Raw genomic sequence first — 22836 nt, forward strand, 5'->3', positions numbered from 1 at the left:
ACAGCCATAAGCATTTTGAAAGCCCATGAGTAAGAATCAGAGACCGAGGCAACAATGGGTTGCATCTTGTGGTTGGCATCTACTCCTGGCTGACTGATCAAGTGGAGCCTTTTTACTCCAGCTACAAGAGGCACTGCACTCAAAGACTCATCATGCTGTGGGACCTCAACCATCCCAGCATCTGCTGGAAAAGTAGCAGGGCAAGCTGTAGGCAATTGAGGAGGCTGTTGGAGAGCACGGAGGATAGCTTGCTAATCCAGGTAATAAACAGCTCTACCAGATGGGATGAGATATTGGACCTAAGGGTCACCAATACAAGTGAGCCAATTGGTGATGTCAAGACAGGAGACAACCTGGCCTGCAGTGATCATGCAGTCTAGGAGTCTGCGTGACTCCTGAGAGATGTGGGTCAAGTGAAGAGTAACGAACAATGAATTTTAGGAAAGCAAATTGCCTACTGTTCAAGGAGTTAGTCAATAGCACCCCCTGGGAAAGTGCCCTCAGGAACAAGGGAGAATATCTTTTAGGAAATTTTCTGGAGCACAAAAGCTCTTGATCCTCAAGACTGGAAGGCAAGAGACCAGCACAGGTGAGCTGAGAACAGCAGGTGAAACTATAAAGCAAGAAGAAAATGAAGAGCCAGTATTAGTACAGGGTGGTATCCTGGCAAGAGTATGGAAATTTCAGAAATTGCACTTGCTCCCAGACACGCCAAGGTGAGCACTATGTGCTCACAATGGTAGAAGCCACCATGGGACGGCGGAGGCCTGCCCTGTGCCTCACACTAATGCCCGTAACACCATCCGAGGTCTTGAAAAGCAAGACCTTTGGAGGCATGGTACCACTGAGAGGACTGAGTCAGAAACCAGGACTCATTTCAAGAACAGCATTATCAACGCCTGGGCTAGGGAACACGGCATTGAGTGGGTATACCATATTCCCTACCATGCACCACCAGGCAAAGTGGAGAGGTACAATGGACTTGTGAAAACCACCTTGAAAGCATTGGGTGGGGGATCTTTCAAAAATTGGGAGCAGCACATAGCGAAGACCACCTTGGTTAGTTAACACCCACGGTTCCACCAACCGAGCAGGCCCTGCCCAGTCTGAGCCCCTGCACAGAGTAGATGGAAACAAAGGCCCAGTGGTACATGTCAGAGGTTTGTTAGGGAAGACTGTTTGGCTCAATTCTGCCTCGAGTACAGACAAACCCATCTGTGGGGTTGTCTTTGCTCAGGGACCAGGTTGCACATGGTGGATAATGCAGAAAGATGGAACAACACAATGAGTACTTCAGGGTGATCTGACATTTGGGTGAGAACCATGTGTAAATATCACTGTTTGCTGAACGTCACTGCTATTGTCTGTATCCAGCTGTATACTGTATATATATACATATATATATGTATATGTACGTATGTATAAAAGTACATGCTTGTAGAGTTAGAATATATATTAGTTTTGGTAGTAAGCTCATATGGGGATAAGGGGTGGAATGTCCTAGGGTGACTTTATGATGTTTGCATCCCCATTCCTCTGTTCTGTTCATGCTGGATATTAAGTTCTGCACCTTTAAGGCTTATTTCGAGAGCATAGAGGGGGAGAAGAAGTGCATTTTTTTGTTTGCAAACTGCATTTACTTCCCCACATTCCTTCTCTGGACTGTGTTGTCTGCAGCACACACTGTGGGACAGAGCTCTCCTTTCTTTTTAGTTAGTTGGTTTTTTTTTTTTTAGCTAGCTGAGGCAGAGAAGTTCCCTGGACTGTGGCATTTCTTTTCCTCGGAAGCACCTGGCCCCGCCTCTGGACTGAGAACCCAGAAAAACACCACGCGCTCACACCTGTGGCCCACCAGGGCCTGGGACACAGCATTTTCCAGCGCTGGAGGGACTGCTAAAGAGACTGAGCGAGCTGAGCTACAGCCCACAACAAAGACTTTCTGAATTTGCCATCTCTTCAGAACTGCAAGAGGTTCTATTGTTTAATATTACTCATTTTTATGCTTGTGAATACTTTGCTTGTTAAATAAACCGTTTTTTTCCACTTTTCTCCAAAGAAATCTTTTCCCCAACCAGTATGGGGAGGGGCCGCTTTCTAGAGAATTTGCTTTCTAGAGGGACCCCTTTGGAAGTTTCCTCCCAAATTTGCCCTAAACCACAACAGTAGGGATAGGGTCAGTAACGCCAAGGTGCAGCTGAAGTTGTACTTGGTAAGGGACACCAAGAATAACAAAAAGTGTTTCCACAGGTATGTTAGCCAGAAAAGGAAGGTCAAAGCAAACATACTTCAATGAACAAGACTGGCAAAGTGGTAGTTGTCGCTCTATTGGGAACAGCAAGAAGAACACAGATTCTCTTGCATGTTGAACAGGAGAGCAAAGTATTATTCTTGATCTTCTTTTATAGACATGTTCAAGAAAGTCCGAGAGGTAAAACTCATTGGTCATTAAAGCAACACATCTACTATCATTGGTTAAGTGTAACATCACCCCTTGACTGTTTTCTTAAACACCACCTGCAAAGATTGTTGTCCTTTACCAAGGACTGTTTGGATTCTTTCTCATGCTTTCTCAGGCCAGAATGAGAAGGCTGTGACTTAGTTTCACACAGGCTCTGTTCCCTTCTTCTTAGCATCCACAGGTAGTAACAGATGAGAAGAAGGTTAATGTACTCAACAACCATTTTGCCTCAGCCTTCAATGGCAACCTCTCCAGTAGATGGACTACAAAAAAGGAACTGACAGGGCAAAATAACTCACTATAAGAGAAGGCTAGGTTTGTGACCACCTGAGAAACTTGAATATATCCTATGGGATATATTCAAAGTCTATATAAAGTCTATGGGACCTGTAAAGAGTCCAGAGGAGAGTGGCCTACCACTCTCCATGACATTTGAAAACTCATGGCAGTCAGATGACAGCCCAGGTAACAGAAAAAAAGGGAAACATTGCACCCATTTTGCAAAAGGGTGGGAAGGAGGACTTCAGGAGTTACTGACCTGCCAGCCACACCTCTGTACCTGGGAACATCTTGGAACAGATCCTCCTAGAAGCTCTGCTAAGTCACACAGAGCACAGGGAAGTGATTCAAGACATCTAGTACATCTTCTTCAAGAAGCTTCTTGGAGCTTGAAGCTTCTTCTGCTTGATGGAGTCACTTCATTGCAGAAGGGTTATGAATATTGTCCATCTGTACTTCTGTAAGGCCTTTGATAAAGTTCCTCCACAACATCCTTCTCTGATAATTTGCACAGGTAAAATTAGACAAAGGCATCAATGAAGAAAAATAGTGGGCATATGCAAAAACATAAAGGAATTAGAAAATTTAGAGTCAATTTGGCTTTTGTAAAGGAAGCATAAGCATAAGCATAAATTTTGTAAAGGAGCATAAGCAGGGGAGGGAACCCTGCATAGAAGAGCTCTGAGAGGGTCTTACTTCACCTCTGCCCAAAGAGGCCACAGCAAATCTGGTTACCACAAAACACTCCTGAGTCCTGTAGCACTCCTGCCACTCACTGGGGTCTTGGGAGACATCTCTGAGTCCGATGTAAAATACTATCTGAAGCTTACCCTTCTTCACACACCATCAGCTCAGAAGCACTCAAAATGCAACTGTGTTTAAGAAATTGCTCATAAATAAAATTCAGAACAAGACACTAAACACTGTTATGGTACAATAGCATCTTGAATACTGGCTGAAGTTCCAATTCTGCAGCTTTCCTTCCCTAGAGGATATACTAAAACAGGAAAAATGACAGAGAGGATAAAACATTGACTGAAAGCACAAAACAGCTTCAGGAGTAGAAGCAACTAAGCAGTAAGATGTTTCCACTTCAAAAAATAGATCATTAAAGAGAAATATATTAGCAGATATGAAGGAAAATACAAAACCAAAGGGATAAATGAACAAATGAAACTGGGCAGACATATTGAACAACATGTTTATATGATACGCAGGTAAGCTCAGAATCCCCTTGCTAAGTCTAAGAACTCCACAACCTGCTGGTCTCAAATACTGGTTGCACTGCGAAATGCAAACCCATGATGGCTATTACACAGAATCCAGCTGGACATCAAGAAGTCCCTTAGCTGAAGGGAGATGCTGAAGACTGGAAGAGTATTCCAGAGAACTGTTGCTATGCATATTACATTCTTCTCTTCTCTAGACAAATGGCTTTTAACAGAGATCGATTAACAGGCTAAGTAGACATTTGGTCCAATTCAATATGAACTACTCTAGAAAAAGCCTTGGGATGCTCCTTGTTAACTAACTAGGCAAAAGTATACCAAATTATCTCAAACACTAAAAATCCCCCAGAAAATGTTACAACATAGGTAACACAGTAAGAGAAAAAAAATCTAAACTAAACAAAATATGTGTCCCTGTTGCTGTTGGACACAAAATGAGTCACACGGACGCAGTTTGAGGTGTGGTGAAGGAAAGAGAAAACTTTATTTTTTCTCTCAGTATTTATAGGTTTCTGACCACAACCAGAGATTGGATAGTCAGGTTAACTTTTCCAACTACACTGGCCGTGAGAGATGTCCATCAAAAGGCATATCTTTAATGGAATGTATAAAAACTTATATTTATAGTTAGTTTCCTGGGAAAGTGGCTAGAACTCGTAGAAAAACAATATCAAGGGCCTGATTCTCAGGGTGACACGCCCCAAAATCCAAACCCTGGGAGCTGAATTTGCACTCACATGGAACCCTGGGGTAGTGTTATCTTTTAGTATCTGAAGAAGATACAGAATGACATAAGCAGAAGTATTTCCTCTCAAGTCCATTACTGACAGAAAAACCTTGTTCTTTCCTAGACCACAGGCCCTATCCCAAATCCTTGTGTCCCATCCAAGGCTCTTGATGCAGGCTGGTCAGCTGCTCCACAAATTGGAATTGTGGCAGTAGACAGCCCCAGGAAGGAAGTAAAAGCCAAGAAAGCCTCAAGCTCCTTTGGACATGAACTAGGCTTGACATTGTAACCTCCAATCACACCCTGTGGCTTCCCTGGAGTATCTTCACTGCCTTCAGGGCTTTCCATGTTCACAAACTTAGGCTTTTGGAGCAAAAAGGAGGGATCTGCTCTTAAAGCAGTAGGTTGACTGTGATCCTATTTCTCAAGGGAAGTCTATTATCTCCTGTCCCAGCAACCCAAAGTATTCCAAGCAAACAACAGGATAGCAGTGTTAGGGATCCCTCCGGGCCAGACTGTGCTGGCATCCATAAATCTCTCTTCTGTCATGAGCTTGAAAGAGAGATAGAAGTAATAGTGGTGAATATAAAATTATACAATAACCTACTCTTCCACTACACACAGTTCCCAAAGAAAGTTTGGTCTGAGAGAAGCACCATCTGACTGTCAGCATAGACAGGGAAGCTTCAGAAATGAGCTAGATGTCAAGTGAACATTGCAAATCAGACAAAAAAATTGAAAGCTGCACTTGCAAGAGTCATATTTAAAATCTGGCCACATCACAAGCTAAACACCCCATGAACACTCCAAGTACATTACAAGAATCTCAATGGACTGGAAGGAATTTGGTAGAAGAAACTGAAGCTGAAAAAGAATTCAACTCTATTGCTATGAACTGTAAGCACAGAGAGAAACCCAGAGAACCAGGTATTTTTTCCTCATCTCTCACAGAAGACAAGCAAACAAAAAGTTGAACTTTTTTAGTTTGGTAGGACTGGTCATTGAAGTGACTGGTAAGGGGCTACTTTGACATTGAAGTGAGTGGTAAGGGTCACTGAAGTGACTGGTAAGTTGCCCAGATAAAGGATGAGGGAGGTGATCCAAGGGAAAACACTATCTTCACCATTTTACATGCACAATTTTCTACAAGGTATTTGTAAAATCTCTTAGGGCTATCAAAAGTCTAAAGAACAAGAGTCAACCGGATTCTCATGACCTGCCAAGTGAAGATACTTCTTACAAGGATAACTTAATCAAAACAGAGAAATATCATCTTGCAGAAAATGAGAGGTGAACCAAATTCCCAGTTATTACTGTTGCTCTCTTCTGGAGCTTGCTTTAAAAGCCAAGCAAGAAGAGTATCTGCTATCATGAGATGAGAGAGACAAAGTCCATGTAATGCCAACTGCCATGCAAAATATACTATCCAAAATAAATGCCAAGACTGCTGGCCTGAGGCTTTGAAGAGGAAAACCAGTCCCAACAGGAATATCCCAGTAGGGCTGGCTGGGATTCACCTCACCGCACTTCAGGGGTTTTACGGCTGACCTAGTTACCAGAGGGGTTTTTCATGGTTAACAAAAGCTGAGCTAACCAAGTCCACAAATACCAGTGCACAGGTTGCCTGACCACATGAAGGCCAATGGTATTGGCTGTACTTCAATAGGCTTTACACCAATTCACTCAAAAGCAAATGCTTACATTACACTATCGCTATTTCATAATTGGACAATTTTTACATGACAAATTCCAAAAATATCTCCAATGGCTGACTTTAAAAAGAGGGCCCAGCATAGAACATGAGTATCCAGTGATACAGCAAAATTTACAGAGAAAACATTAAATACTTTATCATAAATCAACTAGCTAGTCAGAAAAAGAAAGGAAAAGGAGGAAAACACTGAAGTTCTTCTATAACCACTTAGTTGCAAATGAAGAGAGATGAGAGACTTATCTGTCAGGCCTTAGTGGCACTGACAGATTAAAACCTATTTTATGGCCAACAACATTGATAAACAGGTGATGTACATAATGACCCACTCAGGAAAGATCTGTAATTCCCAAATCTTATATACAAAAATAGGTACCAAAATTCAATTAGAAGCAAAAGTTGATTTTTCTACCACATATATTAATTTTAAAATGAAGTTTCTACTGCTAAACAGTATTTGATTACAAATAATTCCCATGGAAATGAAATAATGGATTCTACTTGGCTTCAAGAACTAGTTTATTATGCCAATTTTCTGTGATGTAAACTGAACAGCAGTTTTAAAAAACTTAAGTTTTAAAAACAAGCTCTTTTCACAGCACATTTACATTGTAGCTTCATGTCTTTTACACTGTTTCCAAATTTCCAAACTGCTCAGGACCAACCCTTTCTCCTTTCTTCCATTATTCCTATCAGCCATATAGTGAACCAGACAATAAAAATCATTAATTAACCCTCCTTGGATGGATTAATTTTAATCTAGATCACTTTCTCAATGCAGTTTACCAAGCAGCTGCACACACGTGTGTTCATGTAGGGGAGGTATGGCAGGACAAAGCAGGCACAGCCATTTGTTTGAGCCTCAAATCACAACATTCATCTTACATTTATAAATACACTTGTGTATATACTGCTGGAATTATGGGCTCTGACCAGCTGTACCAACAAGGTGAAAGATTTTCCCTCTGACAAGACTGTATCGCCTCATATATCTGCTTCCAAAATGTATTTTAAGAAGCATCATTGGTATCATTTCCACAGCAAATATTACTCATTCTAATTAAAAGAAAAAAAATTGAATAGTCTCCTCACCTTTTATTAAACTCCTCAAGTTCTGCTCTCAATTTTCCTATTTCAATTTGTAATCTAGCCCTCTCTTTGGCAGTTTCGTCCAGAACTCTTCGAGCATCAGCCAGTTCAGACTCATAGAGACTCTTGATTCCACTCACCTAAGGGGGGAAAAAAAAAAGTATTTGAGTACAAGAACATCCCAACAACATCAAAGAACTGAAACCTAAGATCATGTTACACACAAGTTTCTTTGATAAAAGGTGTATGATATGATTTCTGCCATTTAAGAACATTCTATATTGAACATTTTTAATTAACGAGCAACCCAAAAATTTAGGTTTTATCATCACTGTGAGTATTCAAACATACTATGTTTGAAATGTGCAAACCTTCACAAGAGATAAACGGAACTAGATCAGTGCACCCTACAATCTTAGCTTCAATTATTTGCCCTTATTCCCAATACTGCTGGCTTTGGGAGTTTTTTAAACACTTGAAGACATTTTGTGGAATACAAGCCCAAGGGTGCATTTTGACTCTGCTTCTCTTCCACTTTGTACAAAGCTACAAAGAATCGGAAACCAGATGAACTACAGAAATGTGAACTGCTCATTTCTACCTCAGAGGATGAAGAGCTACAGACTTCTCCCTGTCCCAAAATAATATATCATATAATGAGTGATACAGACACCATGAGGCACCTCAAAGTCTTCTATACCTTTATATTTTTTAGAAGGCAAGATTATTTGAAAGGTATAACAGACAGCTAAAATGTACAGACCATGTAAGATTGCTGCTTTTGCTTATCTGTGAAAGGATACCAGAACAACTTTCATAGAATCATAGAACATGCTGAGTTAGACCTGTCAGGAGCACCGAGTCCAACTCCTGAGTCTGCACAGAGCACCCCAACAATCCTATGCTGTGCCTGAGAGTGTTGCCCACCTTAAGCTCTGGTAGCCTTGCTGTTGTGAGCATTTCTCCAGGGAGCCCATCCAGCACCCAACCACCTCCTGGGAAAAAAACCTTCTGATATCCAAGCTAAACCTCCCCTGACTCAGATTCACGCTGTTTCCTCAAGCTCTGTCATTGGTTATGAGTGTAGAGACTGGTACTTGCCCCTCATGAGGAGGCTGAAGACTGCATTGAGGTATCCCCTCAATCTCTCCTTCTCCAGGCTGAACAAACCAAGTGCCCTGCGCAGCTCCTCATACAGCTTCCCCTCTAGACCCTTTGCTATGGCAAAGTCATAGTGATTAGGATAAGATATTTGATAATCAGGATGCCTCAGCAAAAACAGAGCTTTGAAGACTGCAAGAGGATTGAATCAGTCTGATGACAGAGAAGACTGAATCAAGTAGAAGGGATGTTGCAAAAATGTATAAGTTTGTATGTTTGCAGGATGTTTAACCCAATCATTGTAGTAAAAAATTACTAGCCTTCCTAGAATGGTATATAAGCATATGTAACACACTGTAAATTCAGATTCTGATCACCACTCAGTTGTCCTCGTCTCTCTCTCTCTCCATCGCTGATACTTCCCCATCCTTGCAGCTTCTTTCTTTGGACACTCTCTATTATACTCATATATATATATATAGTTATATATATAAAATTATATATATAATATATATAATTGTCTTGGGTTGCAACGCAAGATATTCTACTACCATCTGTTGAAACCAGGTGGGGCAGTGTTCATCATCTCTTCCAACCCATCCTCCCTCCAGGGGGCTATCTTCTGTTAATGGGCCATTGAGTCTCACTGCATGGCAGGTAAAATTACATCATCCCATTGTGAGATGCTCCACCCAGGGGGAGGAGCCAAGCATTTCTACCTGTATCCTGTATCTCTTTGGAGGGAAGGGAAGGTGCGGGGAAGGTGCGGGGAGGGTAGGGGAGGGGAAGGGGAGGGGAAGGGGAAGGGAAGGGGAAGGGGAAGGGAAGGGGAAGGGAAGGGGAAGGGAAGGGGAAGGGAAGCGGAAGGGAAGGGGAAGGGAAGGGGAAGGGAAGGGAAGGGGAAGGGGAAGGGAAGGGGAAGGGAAGGGGAAGGGAAGGGGAAGGGAAGGGGAAGGGAAGGGGAAGGGAAGGGGAAGGGAAGGGGAAGGGAAGGGGAAGGGAAGGGGAAGGGAAGGGGAAGGGAAGGGGAAGGGAAGGGGAAGGGAAGGGGAAGGGAAGGGGAAGGGGAAGGGAAAGGCCTAACCCTCCAACAATCATCCAGAATCATGTAGTCATGTTTGATACTCTTCAGGTCCCTCTTGCCACTAGCATTGGTCCCTTTGTTGAAGAGCAGAAGGAATAAAACTCATATGGTCACGTGACCCTCAGCAGCCTCTCTAAATTATCCAGAATACAAGCCCTGGGGAGCAGCAACGAACCTTATAAGATGACAGGTTAGGCCAGCAAATCCGTCCCTCAACTGTGAAAATGGAAACCCCATCTGAAGGTGACAGAAAAAATAAAACTAAAACCTCAAAATGGAGTTGAGGAAAAAACAAAAGGACATGCTGCAGCCCAATCCACTTCATGTCTATGTCCACCCAAGCATAAATCTTACTGCACAGAGGCCAACCTAGACACCCATATCATACTATAAATGCGCTTTGACTTCCCCCCCTACTCCGTGTTGCCAGCAAAAGAGTCTGCAAGTTTGTAATTGGGCAACAGAGAAACAAGGAAATAGAAGAAAACAGATGTTCCCATAGCAGACTGAAACACACAACTGCTGGATGCACTAACCTGTGCTGGGAGCATTCAAAGCTCACTAGGCAGTGTGTGAAGGGCAGACACACTGATACAGACCCTCCCAAAGCAACCACTTGAGAAAAGCTGCAAGATGTCAGTGAAGACCTGAAACTCATCAAGAAGGCACTGAATCAACATGCTAGGCAAGAAACATGTTCCAGCCAACCACAAGTGACTCCAGACAAATTTGGTGAAGAAACATCATTAGCATACATTAATGTGCAAAACACAAGTGTATTCCCACCAGGTATGTTCTTATTTAGCCAGTTATAAACTGACAAAGGACTGCCGGCCAGCTATCACTCAGACTCACCAAGAGTATCAGTCAAGTTCACAAGAACAATGAAGATATGTGTTATGTCACCTCCCAGATGCACCCACAGTGCCAGAAAACCATTTAACCAAATATTTTAGAGGATGCAACTTGAGTGACCCAATGTCCACAGCAGCATCTCAGCATGTACTGTACAGGTGGCAACTTGGCAACAACAAACCCTCATATCCTGGTCATGACACTAGCTCTGGTTACCACACATGCTGGCAGATAAGAGGAAACCATGTGAGATTGCAGATGCCTGCACTCACACCCACAGAGATGGGAAGACACAGGTGAAGAGGGAACCCACATAGATACTGCTTTTGTCATAAGGGCAATTGTCATCAGCAGCTGAGGCACCCAAGGATTTCTCTCTAATTCTACTTTCAGAGGGTGAGCACAGTGGGGTGCCCTTACAACAGTGCAGTAATCCCTCCTGTCCCCATCAAAACATCTGTTCCGGAAGACTACAACCATAAGCACTGCAGGAGAGGGCAGGGAGTTAACAAAAGGGAACTGAGGAGAGCTCTAGGACTGTTTTCTTAGTTCTTTCGGTATCTCCTCTCCCAGCCTAACAAATTAGGTTATTGCAACAGTGACCTCAACACAGTGAGAACTGTATCAGTCATCTATTACAGTTGTGGAAAAACAAGGGGAAGAGCTCAATTTCTCTTCTGTCACAGGCTAGCCTACACGAGGGCAGTGATGGAGGAAAGCAAACAGAAGGAATGAGGACAGTTAGAGGTTCCCCCAGCGACATCTTCAAACTTTTTTTGCATTTGTCTGCGGGCTTACTGTACACTTTTTGTTTGTCTAGGCACCTACTGCATACAAGTAAAGGTAAAGCAGCATTGAACAGGGTTAGGGAAAAGGCTATAATTAATAAAGAACTAAAGATGAATCAACTGCAAAGCTTCTTTTCTCTGCTGTTAAGATATGGCAGCCCTGTGTTCATCAAAAAGAACAACAGAAATATATCATTCTAAGGCCATGCTGAGATTGCCACACAGAACAGCAAACTTTCCTGAAAGCTTTCAAAAGCAGCTTTCTGCAATCTTGTTGAAATTGGTGATTGAAACAATGAAGAAAAAGAACATCCTGATCAGCTGATGATTAAAGAATGTCTGTCAGAACAGTGGCTACAGTCCTTGCCTGATCAGCACCAGTAAAACTTCTCTCCTCCACAAGACACTATCCTAAGCCAGAACTTTGAGCACAGATCAAAACTGTTCCCATACATGCAGGGTGGGGGCAGGGGCATCAGGAATGGTCACCCATTACTCAGGACATGTCCTGTCAATCAATAATGATCTCACCCAGCTCAGGTATTGTCCCTGTGGGACACTGGAGTGACAAGCAAAGAACAAATCTCTCTCTCATGATAACCACAGTTCTGTCTACTGCTTGCCATAGTGATACTTAACCTTGAGAAATTCACCTTTAATCATGGATCCCACCATCTGCTCTCTAGGCAAAAGTCTCAGGTAGTAACCAATAGCGCACTGGTGAGCAGTCCCTCCTGTCTGCTTCCCACAATGTGCATGATACCACCTACTAATGGCAGGTGATGTTTTCTGCCATTACCAAAGAAAAGCCAAAAATAATAGAAAATTCAGTCAGCTTTTATAAACAATAAATAAAATCAGACTCAAATTTATACACACTTGAGGACAACCAATGGGTATTTTAATCTTGAATACTGTGGAAAAAGAAAATAGTCTCCTATACGCATGTAGAACTTAGGTGCTTACATATATAGATTTAATAATGCAGAGAGAACAGTATGTGAATTTCACTGGACTATGTTTAACTGTGCTTCTACACAGAAGTTAGAGCTGCTTTGGTGTTTGTTTGGGGGGGGGTTGTGGGATTTGGAGGGTTTATTTTAAATTAATATCTTATTTCACACTAAGCCTAATCATTTTATGAATGCAAATTCCAATGGTTAATAAGAAAACTGAATTGTCAGCAGAAAATCCAGTTTACTAGGTTGGTCCCAAAAGTGAAAGGACAGGATTCTCCCATTCCAGTAGATGGAAAATCTGACAACTGTGTGAAGTTTTACTGATTTCACAGTTCTAAACCAATGTCCACCATCCACCATTAAAACAATAAAACTACAAAGTTTCCTTCTGTGGACATATGCAAAGAATAAACAGACCTTCTTAAAGGGATGGAGAAAGTATTTAACAAAGGTGGTCCAGAGACAAGCCAAAGCATTAGTGCCAAAGAACAGCTTGATGAATCCTGACGAAATTTGTTACAGTATGTCTAAAGATTAAGACCTTTTTAAAATCTGGATGAAAAAACGTGAGAAGGAAAGTTCAAGAGCAAAGTAACCAGAAGGTTCCTATGAATATTCTCAAATTCATTTTCTGATTACTGCATCAGAATACTTTTCAGAATTGCTAGCACACAGAACTGCTGTTACGAGCTGTTTTACGCTCATGTTAAAAGTCTAATGAAATTATATCCACATTGTCTGCTTGTCCTCTTACTCTTGCTACATGTGTGCTGTCAACAGAATTACATTCTGCCTCTTGCATTTCAAAGGGATACTCCTTCTAGCCTCCAGCAATCTACAGCTTAGAAGTTCCCTAAACTAGATGTGTTCATTTTGTTTATAGCACGATTTCACACAGCAAGTGATGTTCCATGCTTAGAAATAGCAGGCGATTTTGAAATCATAGAAGTTACAATGTATTGTTACAATATTAAGTGATACAAAGGGACCTCAAAGGTACTTCGGTTTTGGGCATACATACACTGATTGCAGGTACTCCAAACAGTCCCCAAGTAAGACATTATCATATCTGCTCCGCTAAAACTAAATTAAATCAAACCCTTCTCCCAACACCCCAAACATCATCAAATTAGCATCCTAAGAGGCGAGAAAAAGAAAAAAAAATAAATTAAAAGCTACACAGTGGCACTGCGATCCGTCACATCCCAGAAGTTACAGTTCAGGCTATTTATTGATAGGCTTCCCACAGCAGTTTAACATCATCTAAGTGGTGGGACACCGCACCTTGCTGACGGGGTTTGGGTTTGCACAGGACAGGACTGTCTCCATGTGCCACCAACTACATTCTTCCGCCATAAGGGAAGGAGAGCTCTGGGGGAAGCAGACACCACAGAAGAGGGAAAAGCAAGGCTTAGGAAAACGAATCATTCAGTTTTGCTTACAAAATTCGAGGAAAAAAAATCATAGTCGTTTACAAGGATTTTATTCTGAATATTTACAGGGTCTGTAAAAGATTTCCTATGGTGAGAGGCAAAACTAACCTAAACCCTTTCAAATCTTCCATCCCATTGCATCAGCCGTCAAGACAGAGGCCGTAGAGGACATCCAATACCCCTGTACCAGAGTACGCGTGTGCTGCGGGCGCGGGGCATCGGAGGGCCCGGGCCAAGGGACCCGCAGCGGCTCTGCGCTGCAGCCCGGCCGGCCCGGGAGCGCCAACACCGCCCTCAGCGTCGCGTCCGACTCGCTCCCCTCCAGTCGCCGGCACAGTCCTCTGCCGGTGCCGAATCCCGGCCTAAGCCGCCTTGAGTGTGTCGCCAGAAGCCCCTCAGCACGACAGCGCGGCCAGAGAGCCCCCGGCCGCCCCGAGGGGGCTGCGCGGGTAGGCGCTGGGTCAGCACAGCCCCAGCTCCCCGCCCGGCGGACGCGCACGGCGCGGCGGCCATGCGCAGCACGCCCCGCGCCGCGCAGGGAACGGGCGGGAACTCGCCGGGCGAGCCCCGGGCCGCGGACCCGACCCGGGACGGAGGCGAGGGGGCGCCCGACAGGCAGTCACTACTCGCCCCCCACTGCGGCCGTACCTCCCGGGTGGTGACCTCCTCCTTCTCTGAGATCTTCAGCAGCAGCCGGTCATTCTCCAGCTCCAGCGCCCGCACACGGTCAATATAAACGGCCAGGCGGTCATTGAGCTGCCGCAATTCCTCCTTCTCCTGCAGCCGAGAGATGCGGGTCGGCGACAGTGGGGTACCACCGGGGGTGCCGCGGCTCGGAGTGCCTGACATGGCGCTGGGCTGGCGGGCGGGCAGCGACTCATTCAATCCCGCCGCACCGGGGGAGGGAGCACTAAGATGGCGGGCGGGCGTTCCCTCGCGCCGCGGCGCCGCCTGGGACATGCAGTCCCGGTGCCAAGATGGCCACGGGGCTTGGCGGTGCCCGCCATTTTGCGCCCAATCGGGGACGGCGGGAGGCGGCTCGGGCTGCGTGGTAAGGTCCGAACCGGGCGCGGGGCCTGTTCTGAGGCGAAGACGTTTTAGAGGCAACAGCGGAAGGGACTGGAGCGACCGACAGGGCTGACCCTCACCCACTCCTGGCGGAGCAGCAGCCCGCATCCCCCGCGGGGCTCAGGCATGTGGGGTGACGGGTTCCCTGAAAGCGTGTGATTGTGTAGTTCACTGTAGTTCCGTAAAATATCGTCCATAGCAGGCTGTGCGCTGTTACGATTTGCCCTTCTTTGCTGTCGGCTCTGCACAGGCCAGGGTCCAGCTCTGTGCTGAAATTGTGAAAACGTGGATTGGACGCTCCCAAGGTTGAGCTTTTTAGGATTGCCTAAAGAGTGATGTTTAATGGCTATAGTCAAACTTTGTACAAACTCAAATCTACTTAGAAGTTTCCTCTTCCTGAATATTTGGGGTAGTATTTTTTCCCAAATCCCCAAATTCTGTCAGTTCTGCGCATTAGCTAGTATAAACTGGATTACCATTCCCAAAGCTGCTCCTGGCCTTATGCCTTTCAGCTACAAGAGAGGGCTGAGAAAAAAAGTAGAAGTCGAAAAACAGACTTAAAAGTGTGTCGTCTGTATGAAGAGCAAAGAGAAAAAGTAGCAAGAGCATTATGCAAAGGTGGGAATATAGGTCTGGAAAGAGAAACAGGAAAAACAGCAAGAAAATGCAGCATACAATGTGAAAACTTAGGGACCCAGGATGAAAAGGTAGGTTGGAGGTATTTGGTCTCAAAACAGCACTAAAATTATTTTAATCCTAATATCAAGTACACCTCAAACTGGAAAAACCTTGGAATAAACGCAGTGATTCTGGATGCTCAATATCCCTGTGGGCAAATAGCTGTAAATCTCTTTAGAAATCACTGTGTAAATCACAGGTTTTCACCTGAATGCATTTGCCTCAGCATGTACATCTGATACAAAAGGATATGTCCTTGCTGCTGTGAGACAGCAGAGTGCCCGTCTCACCTGCTTGGGCATCACCTCTCCCAGGACAGCACTGTGTGCCCCTTCGTCTCCTGCTGAGAGCCAAGGGTGGGAATTTCCACACCAGTCTGTGGAGCTGTGGGTATCAGTGGGTTCCCTGGATGGTGTTTGTCAGTGACAGCTAAAATGGAAGCAAGATCACTCCCCGTGCGCTTTTCAAAGGCACAACCTCTGCATGAGAATCACTGCCGGCATGGTGCTGCCAGTGAGATCAGATGATACGACGTGCGACCTAGCATGAAACGCAGCTTTCTGACTGAATCGGGAAAGGAGGCAGAGAGCAGAGACTACAAATCCCAGGGTCCTGTGGTCGCTGCTCGCAGCGAGGTCGGATCCTGCTCCATCCGCCTCCTGCTCTTTGTTCCAGCCACGCTTGGGAGTTGCAGTACAGTATAGTGCGTGTTTTGAATTTTGGCGCCTGTCTGCAAACTGTAAGCGAACTGTTGCTGGAGCGGCTCCAGTCCCAGCCCCTTCTGCCCCAGCTCCTGCCCCAGCTCCTGCCCCACGCAATCCATGTCGTCTCCAACGGCACTCTCTTCCCCCGAGCAAACAAAAAAATACCCCTGAGCCGTGCACTTAGAGTGAACTTTTTCTCTCTTTAACATTCAGTTTCCAACACTAGCAAATTTGTGCAAGACCAGCTATAAACTCTGGTTGTGTTAAGACAGGAAAAAATATTTTAAGATGCTGAAAGCCTCTTAAGCATTTTTGAGCTAGCTCACTTCTTGTAATTTGATGTGATCATCTGTGCATCTGTCATATTGTAGAAATTATTTTAAGCTTTTTGCCGAATTTTGATTGATAATGAGAGGGATGACGGGTTTGTCTTTACAAACAAGCTGTGGGTCTGCTGATAAGATGCACCTATCACTGAGAGACAACAGAAACAATAGGATAGACTCCATTGAAAGATGAAAGAGGCACTGAAAGAGCACCATGAATTCCACAAGAGTTGAAAGTTAAGAAAAGATTATGCATTGCTGGGGGAAGGTATCGCAGGTATCAGGCGTTCTGGGAAGTCTGTACCTCTCAAGTCCCTCAGCCCATGGGGAAAGAGAGAAGGGACAAGCGGCTGGGAATTAGGATAAAAAGGAGGCTGCGCCCTCCAAAAATTTGAGAGACCCCAGGGGAATTCCCCATGGCCTCTCTATTTGAATAAAGTAAAAGGACTCCTCTGTCTCCTTTTTGGACATAAACCTCTGGTATCTGTGGATTAAATTTTCCTGACAATAATAAAAAACCAGATGTAAATCCCCTTTGTTCATTAGGTTGAGCCCTCTGGTTTTTTTAGAAAGTGGTTTAGAAACTTTGAATGTTTCAAGAGTTTGTGTGCTTTGGGATTTCAGTGGGTTGTGGTTTTTTTTGGTTTTTTTATTGCAGTAAAGTTGTTGGTTGGTTGGTTGGTTGTTTTTTTTTTCAATATATACTTCCTGAAATATCCAACAGTAATAATACCTCATATTTTCTACATTTTTTAGAAAGTCCCTTTCTTTTGCAGTAACCCAGACACACATTTTTATCCCTGACACCTCATTAACAGAAGATGTATATTCACTTTTCCTATCTCTTCTAAAATTAAGAGAATGGTTTGGGGGTGAGATGGGGAGATGAAGAAAGGGAAGTGCAAAACCTGAGTGCCGACTAACCAGCTGTGTTTTCCAGGGAGTGCAACACATGTTTCAGTTGTGGCTTTGGCATCTGTTTAAATACAGGTCCTCTTGGATCCCTCCTATGACAGGGATTTAGTATTGAACCGTGGTAAATATGGTGACTTATCTCTTCATATTTAGCAATTAGTTTTTCATTAGAGACCTTGACAGATCTTTGCTACCCAAAATAATTTTACAATAAACTTCTGTTTTGAGCAAGTATAATAGATTTGTTACCCTAAGATAGAATAATTTAGTGTTTGACAAAGGGATGTGTCAGCCTTACCTGGCTGGGAAAGCAGAGGATCATGTCAGTCTCTAGGGCTGCATTCCTGGGCATTCAGATTAGGAATCTAGATTGTTCAGAGTACACTGCAGCTCCTGCCTTGCTCACTTTCCCAGGTTCTCCCTTTGTGGGAAGGGGAGCAGAGAAGGAAGCTGCTGCAGGTATAGGTCCCACCCTGATACAAAGTCAGGAACTTGGAAGAGCCTTGGGCTCGTTATTGAAGCTCTGGCTCAAAGACACTTGCAACATATATGATTGTCTGCATAGGATAAGAATAAATTTTTGGAATGTCAGACACAGGCAGTAGAGACAGGCTCTGTTTAGCTCTGGAGTGTTTATCTCACCAGATAAATGAAGGAATTGCTTCCATGTATGTAATAAAAGACAAAGGAAAACCTTGTGTACCCTTTGATGCAGAGCACCTTCTCATTTGTTGACCAGTTTCCTGTACATTTGGGTGTAACGAATTTTCTGATGCTATCTGAGATTTCATAACGACTCTGACATTTTCATAAATCTGGAGATACAGGATTTCCACTGCTATTTCTTAATTGTTTTGGTTTCTCAGCAGCTGCACCCATGTTCTTCCCTTTCTCATTTTACACCCTTTTATTTGTATATCTTGAATAGGATTATTTTATCTTTCCTGTAGTCGCCTAACTCCCCCTACGCCTCATGTTCTTCACCTTGCTCGAACAGCCAGATAATGTTTCATTGATTGTCTCAGCTATTGTCATTAATTTCAGGAAGGAGAAGGGATTGAACATATATCACAGAACATTTCCCTATAAATCCAAATTCAATCTAGCCTCTTCATTAGTGCTCAAAAAATTGCTAGCAATGGCTCCAAGTCTGGAAGAAGCACTCATACCACAGAGTTCTGGTCCTGAATTTCATCTTTCATTGAATATAATATTTTCCAGCAGTGTCAGGACAGAAAGCACTAAAGCAAGTGGAGAATTTTAATGGTATACCATGAGTCATGGATGAAACCTTCCTCATGCATTACGAGAAAGTTTGCTGAGATGTAAAAAAGAGCAAAGAGGAACATGGTACACAATTGTGGGGTTAAAGCAAACAACAGACTGTCTGTAGGACAAGGGTTTTTTTCAAGACGAGACATAAAGAGTAAAATGTGACCTCCTGATCAGTATACAAAGATGTTTACAGTTTGAACAGTAGAATGTTGTCACCATAAGGTGCCTTCGTTGTTAAATACCTCATGTTGTGTCATGTTTGGTAAATATCAATGTTGTTGTGACAGCCTTGTTAAATGCCACCTGGCCTTGTATATTGCCTCGGCTGCTGCCGGCACCCCCAAATGGCAGCCGATGACCTCACCCAGTATGTAGATGAGCCAAACTCCCATGGGGATTAGCACCCAGGGGAACTGGAATTAACGTCTAAAGACCCCTAGAATCAGTGAGCCATCGCACAAACCGAACTCCAAACTATGTTGAGGAGCAATGTTGCACAACGTACTGATGTTCTGGACCTCATTGCCATAACTAACAACATGACTATACATGACTACCCTAGATTTACAGTGAGCCAGTGTCTTCTAGGGACTCTCGTGGGGACGGAAGCCTCAGCTCTGCCACGCAGCACAGCTGAACACCTCCTCCTCTGGGTCATCCATTGGGAGCAGCAGTGGTGTGTGCAGCCCCTCAAGCCCCCCACCTAGAGCTGACCTCAATAAAGGCATTAAAAAGGAGCTGGTCTCCTTGTCCCTTCTTCTCACAAGACATCACGCCGTTATGTGTAGAGGGTGTATTTATTTCTGAATCCAGCATCTACTGTTTGGCAGGAGTTTTGAAAAATAATATTCTTCTGGTACATCATTTACCTCCTTATTGAGGCAGAATTCAATCTGTGTCACACTAGGGGAAGTGTCAATCAAGTCTGGACAGGGAGAATTCTGGTCTGTGCTTGGAATTGTTCCCTCTTTTGTGGCAGGAAGGAGAGTAACTTCTAAGCGTGGCCCTTTTAGGCCCTTCTACTGGAACCAGACCCTGGTTCCATGTGATCAGAAAGAAAAGAGAATTTAATTCAAGAAACACTTCATATCAAAAAACACTTCATATTGCCCCCCATCTCAACACAAAAGAGGTAAAAGAAGATGCTGAGTGGTCAGTGCTCAAGGCTCCCTGACTTTCCACATTTCTGCTTTGTCATTTTTCTACAGAGTGATTTACATGTTAGAGGTTAGGGTTTTTTCTTTTGTTTTTCTTTTCTTTTAGGGAATTTTCCCCCATTTTTGTTGCTGAGGAACAAAACTGGTACTTAAGAGAGGCAAAAGAAGCTGCCAAGCTCAGGAGAGAGGAGGGCATCTGGCTGCACTTCTCTTATCTGAGGGTTTCTCTCAGAGGGGTAAAGATACAGAAATAATTGGGCTGGTAAAAGATGGAGCTGGGGCAGCTGCTAGCTCGCTTGCTCTCTTGGCTTCGGAGGACAGTCAGAGCTGCTGCTTGGGAGAGGGAATTCGCTGGCACTACTAGAGCCCAGCCTGGCCTTGCTTCTTCTGCCATGGGGTGAGCCTTTTGCTCTTGACAGCAGCCACAGAACTGGGACCATATTAACATCTGCCTCACCAAAGGACCCACACCATCTACTCGGGTGCTACCCAGGATCCCCCAGACCCCTCTGCCTCCAAGGGAGCCTCTCCAAGTGGTGTTCTGTTGCCACCTGTTTGTTCACTTTCATTAAGTCTGCTTGTTCACTTTCATTAAGTTTAAAGTTGGTCTGCCCCAGTTACTCCCCCGCTATCCCAACATGGTTTGTCCCCAGTTGCCTGTCATTGTAAACCCCTCCCCTTTTTCCAGATTGTTCCCCATCCATCACTTTAGTCCTGCCCCTGAGCCCTATCAATCTATGTACACCACACCTTTTGTTCTGGTTCCTTCCCTGCTTATCACCCCTTACCTGATGCCCTATTGGTTGTACAATTGTCTTCCCTCCCCCGGGTCCCTACCATTAGTTCTGTATGTTGTAAACCCTTCCCACAACACCTCCCCTGCTGCCGTCCTAGTGGTTGTTGTATGAGCTGCCCACGGACTTTAAAACCTGGTGCACGGAGGTGCCCAGGGTCTCGGCTCGGACCTTCTCCTCGTGATCCCAGCCCCGTCCCTCGTCGCCTTCTCCCTGCACCTGCTAGAATAAACTTGTTCCTGGGAAATTGGAGGACTCCGAGCACTCTCTCTCCCTTTACCGCACCCCGCGTCGCCCTGCGAATCATAGAGCCCGAGCCCAGAGGAGCTCTAGAGGTTCCAAGTCGAGTCACACAGTGCTCACCTGGTTCCCCACTCCTGCTGCTGACTCTTGGCACGAGCTAGCTGAGGCGTGAAGGGCCGAGCGGGCAGCGACAGTGTTCCAGAGCCAGGTGGCTCCTGCCTAGCCCTGCCGCTTCTCTGCCCCTGCTCCAGGTTTTCACTACACTGTAACCCAGCACCCCTGCCTGCCTGGACGCTCTTCAGCTCATGCTACAACTGTGGAGTTTCTGTTACATTTCATTTGCTACTCTGGAGTTTGCTCATCCCTGCAGCTCCAGCTGCCGCTCCACAGTTCCTGCTGCAGCCCGTTTTGGCCATTGCTGTGTGGAGAGGCGGCCGAGCTCGTGCCACAGCGCCCCCTGCAGCCGCAGGGGAATCATCGCACCTGCCCTGCCCGGCCGGGAGCCAACAGCGCCCCTGCTGGCTGTGAGCGGAACTGCACCAACAGGGAAAGTGGCCGCGAGAAGGCTGGGACCGGGTCTGAGGTTCTGGCTGGGACCGGGTCTGTGGTTCTGGCTGGGACCGGGTCTGTGGTTCTGGCCGGGACCGGGTCTGAGGTTCTGGCTGGGACCGGGTCTGAGGTTCTGGCCGGGACCGGGTCTGAGGTTCTGGCTGGGACCGGGTCTGAGGTTCTGGCTGGGACCGGGTCTGAGGTTCTGGCCGGGACCGGGTCTGAGGTTCTGGCTGGGACCGGGTCTGAGGTTCTGGCCAGGACCGGGTCTGTGGTTCTGTTTGTTGTTGTTGCTGCTGCCATTGTTGTTTGTTTGCCTTGTTATACACACATACATACTGCTAAAGAACTGTTATTCCTTTTCCCATATCTTTGTCTGAAAGCCCTTTGATTCCAAAGTTATAATAACTTGGAGGGAAGGGGGTCACATTTTCTATTCCAAGGGAGGTTCCCACCTGCATTGGCAGACACCTGTCTTTCAAACCAAGAGCCTTTCTCTGTCTCAAGACAGATGGTGTTTATTTTAGTGTCCTTCCTCTTTTCCAGATACAGAATCAGCACAACCTCTGGCCCACCTGACAAATACACAGGATGCACAGGTGAATGGTGGTGCCTGGGACCCCACTGTCTTCTGAACCTGAAGCTCATCCTGCTCACTGCAGAGTTATGGATTATTAAAGCAGGCAAACACACCAGATACAAACTGATTTCCACCTGCCCATTTGACTGCATTAGTTTTTCAGCCAGCCCCCTTCATGGCACCATGGCCAAAAAACCACACTCACTTTCTGAGATCCACCACCTGCAGCTATGGAAAGGCAGAGCCCCCTTCTCTCCTGCTAGTAGAGCCAGAATTCCCAGAGGGTTGCTGTGAAGCCTGTACTCACCAACAAATTGTTGTGTCATATTGGATGAAGGATGCTCTCAAAGTGGGGGAAGCCCTTTACCCATCAATTCCAAGTATTAACTGAATCACCTCCCCAGAAGGGAGGAGGACAGGTAAGACAGTAGCCTGATACTGCTTAGCAGTGCTCCACCTTCCTGTCTTACCCCTTCTTGGCCAAGGCTTTACAAGATGCAGTTATTTGCATTTGCCAAGATCTAGACCTAGTTTTCTGCTAGATGTCTTCCAGCAGGGTCACCCTGTAAGCCAGCAGTTCCAAGGACGCTGGCAGAGGCTGGTTATAGGGAAGGCAGGCAGGAGACAGGCTCTGCCTCATGCCTAAATCCAGGCTACCTTAAATTCAAGGCTATGGTCTTATGTTAATTAACAAAATATGCATAGCAACCAATGTGAAAGAACTTTCCACCACTCCCATAGGTAGCCAGAGGCTTTCCCTTTGAGCTGAAAGGGTGTTGCTCTCAATGTCTGGTTTCTTCTGGAAGTGGCCCTTCCTCAGTGCATGCTGGCTGT

The 22836-nt window shown here is 45.1% G+C and overlaps 1 protein-coding gene across 1 annotated transcript in view; it reads right to left on the bottom strand.

Annotated features, from left to right (window-relative positions):
• LMNB2 (lamin B2) overlaps window positions 1–14598 on the bottom strand; it is a 38665-nt gene extending 24067 nt beyond the window's left edge. The window contains exons 1-2 of the mRNA XM_005531370.3: window positions 14362–14598; window positions 7497–7633 (exon numbers count right to left, since the gene is read on the bottom strand). Coding sequence (XP_005531427.1) covers window positions 7497–7633; window positions 14362–14562 — 338 coding nt within the window. The 5' untranslated portion in view covers window positions 14563–14598. The remainder of the gene's footprint in view (window positions 1–7496; window positions 7634–14361) is intronic.
• Between the last annotated feature and the right edge of the window lie 8238 nt (window positions 14599–22836).

This window comes from Pseudopodoces humilis, chromosome 28 (assembly GCF_049639895.1).
Source record: "Pseudopodoces humilis isolate 2021_Gansu_Grassland_sample_001 chromosome 28, ASM4963989v1, whole genome shotgun sequence".
NCBI lineage: Eukaryota > Metazoa > Chordata > Aves > Passeriformes > Paridae > Pseudopodoces > Pseudopodoces humilis.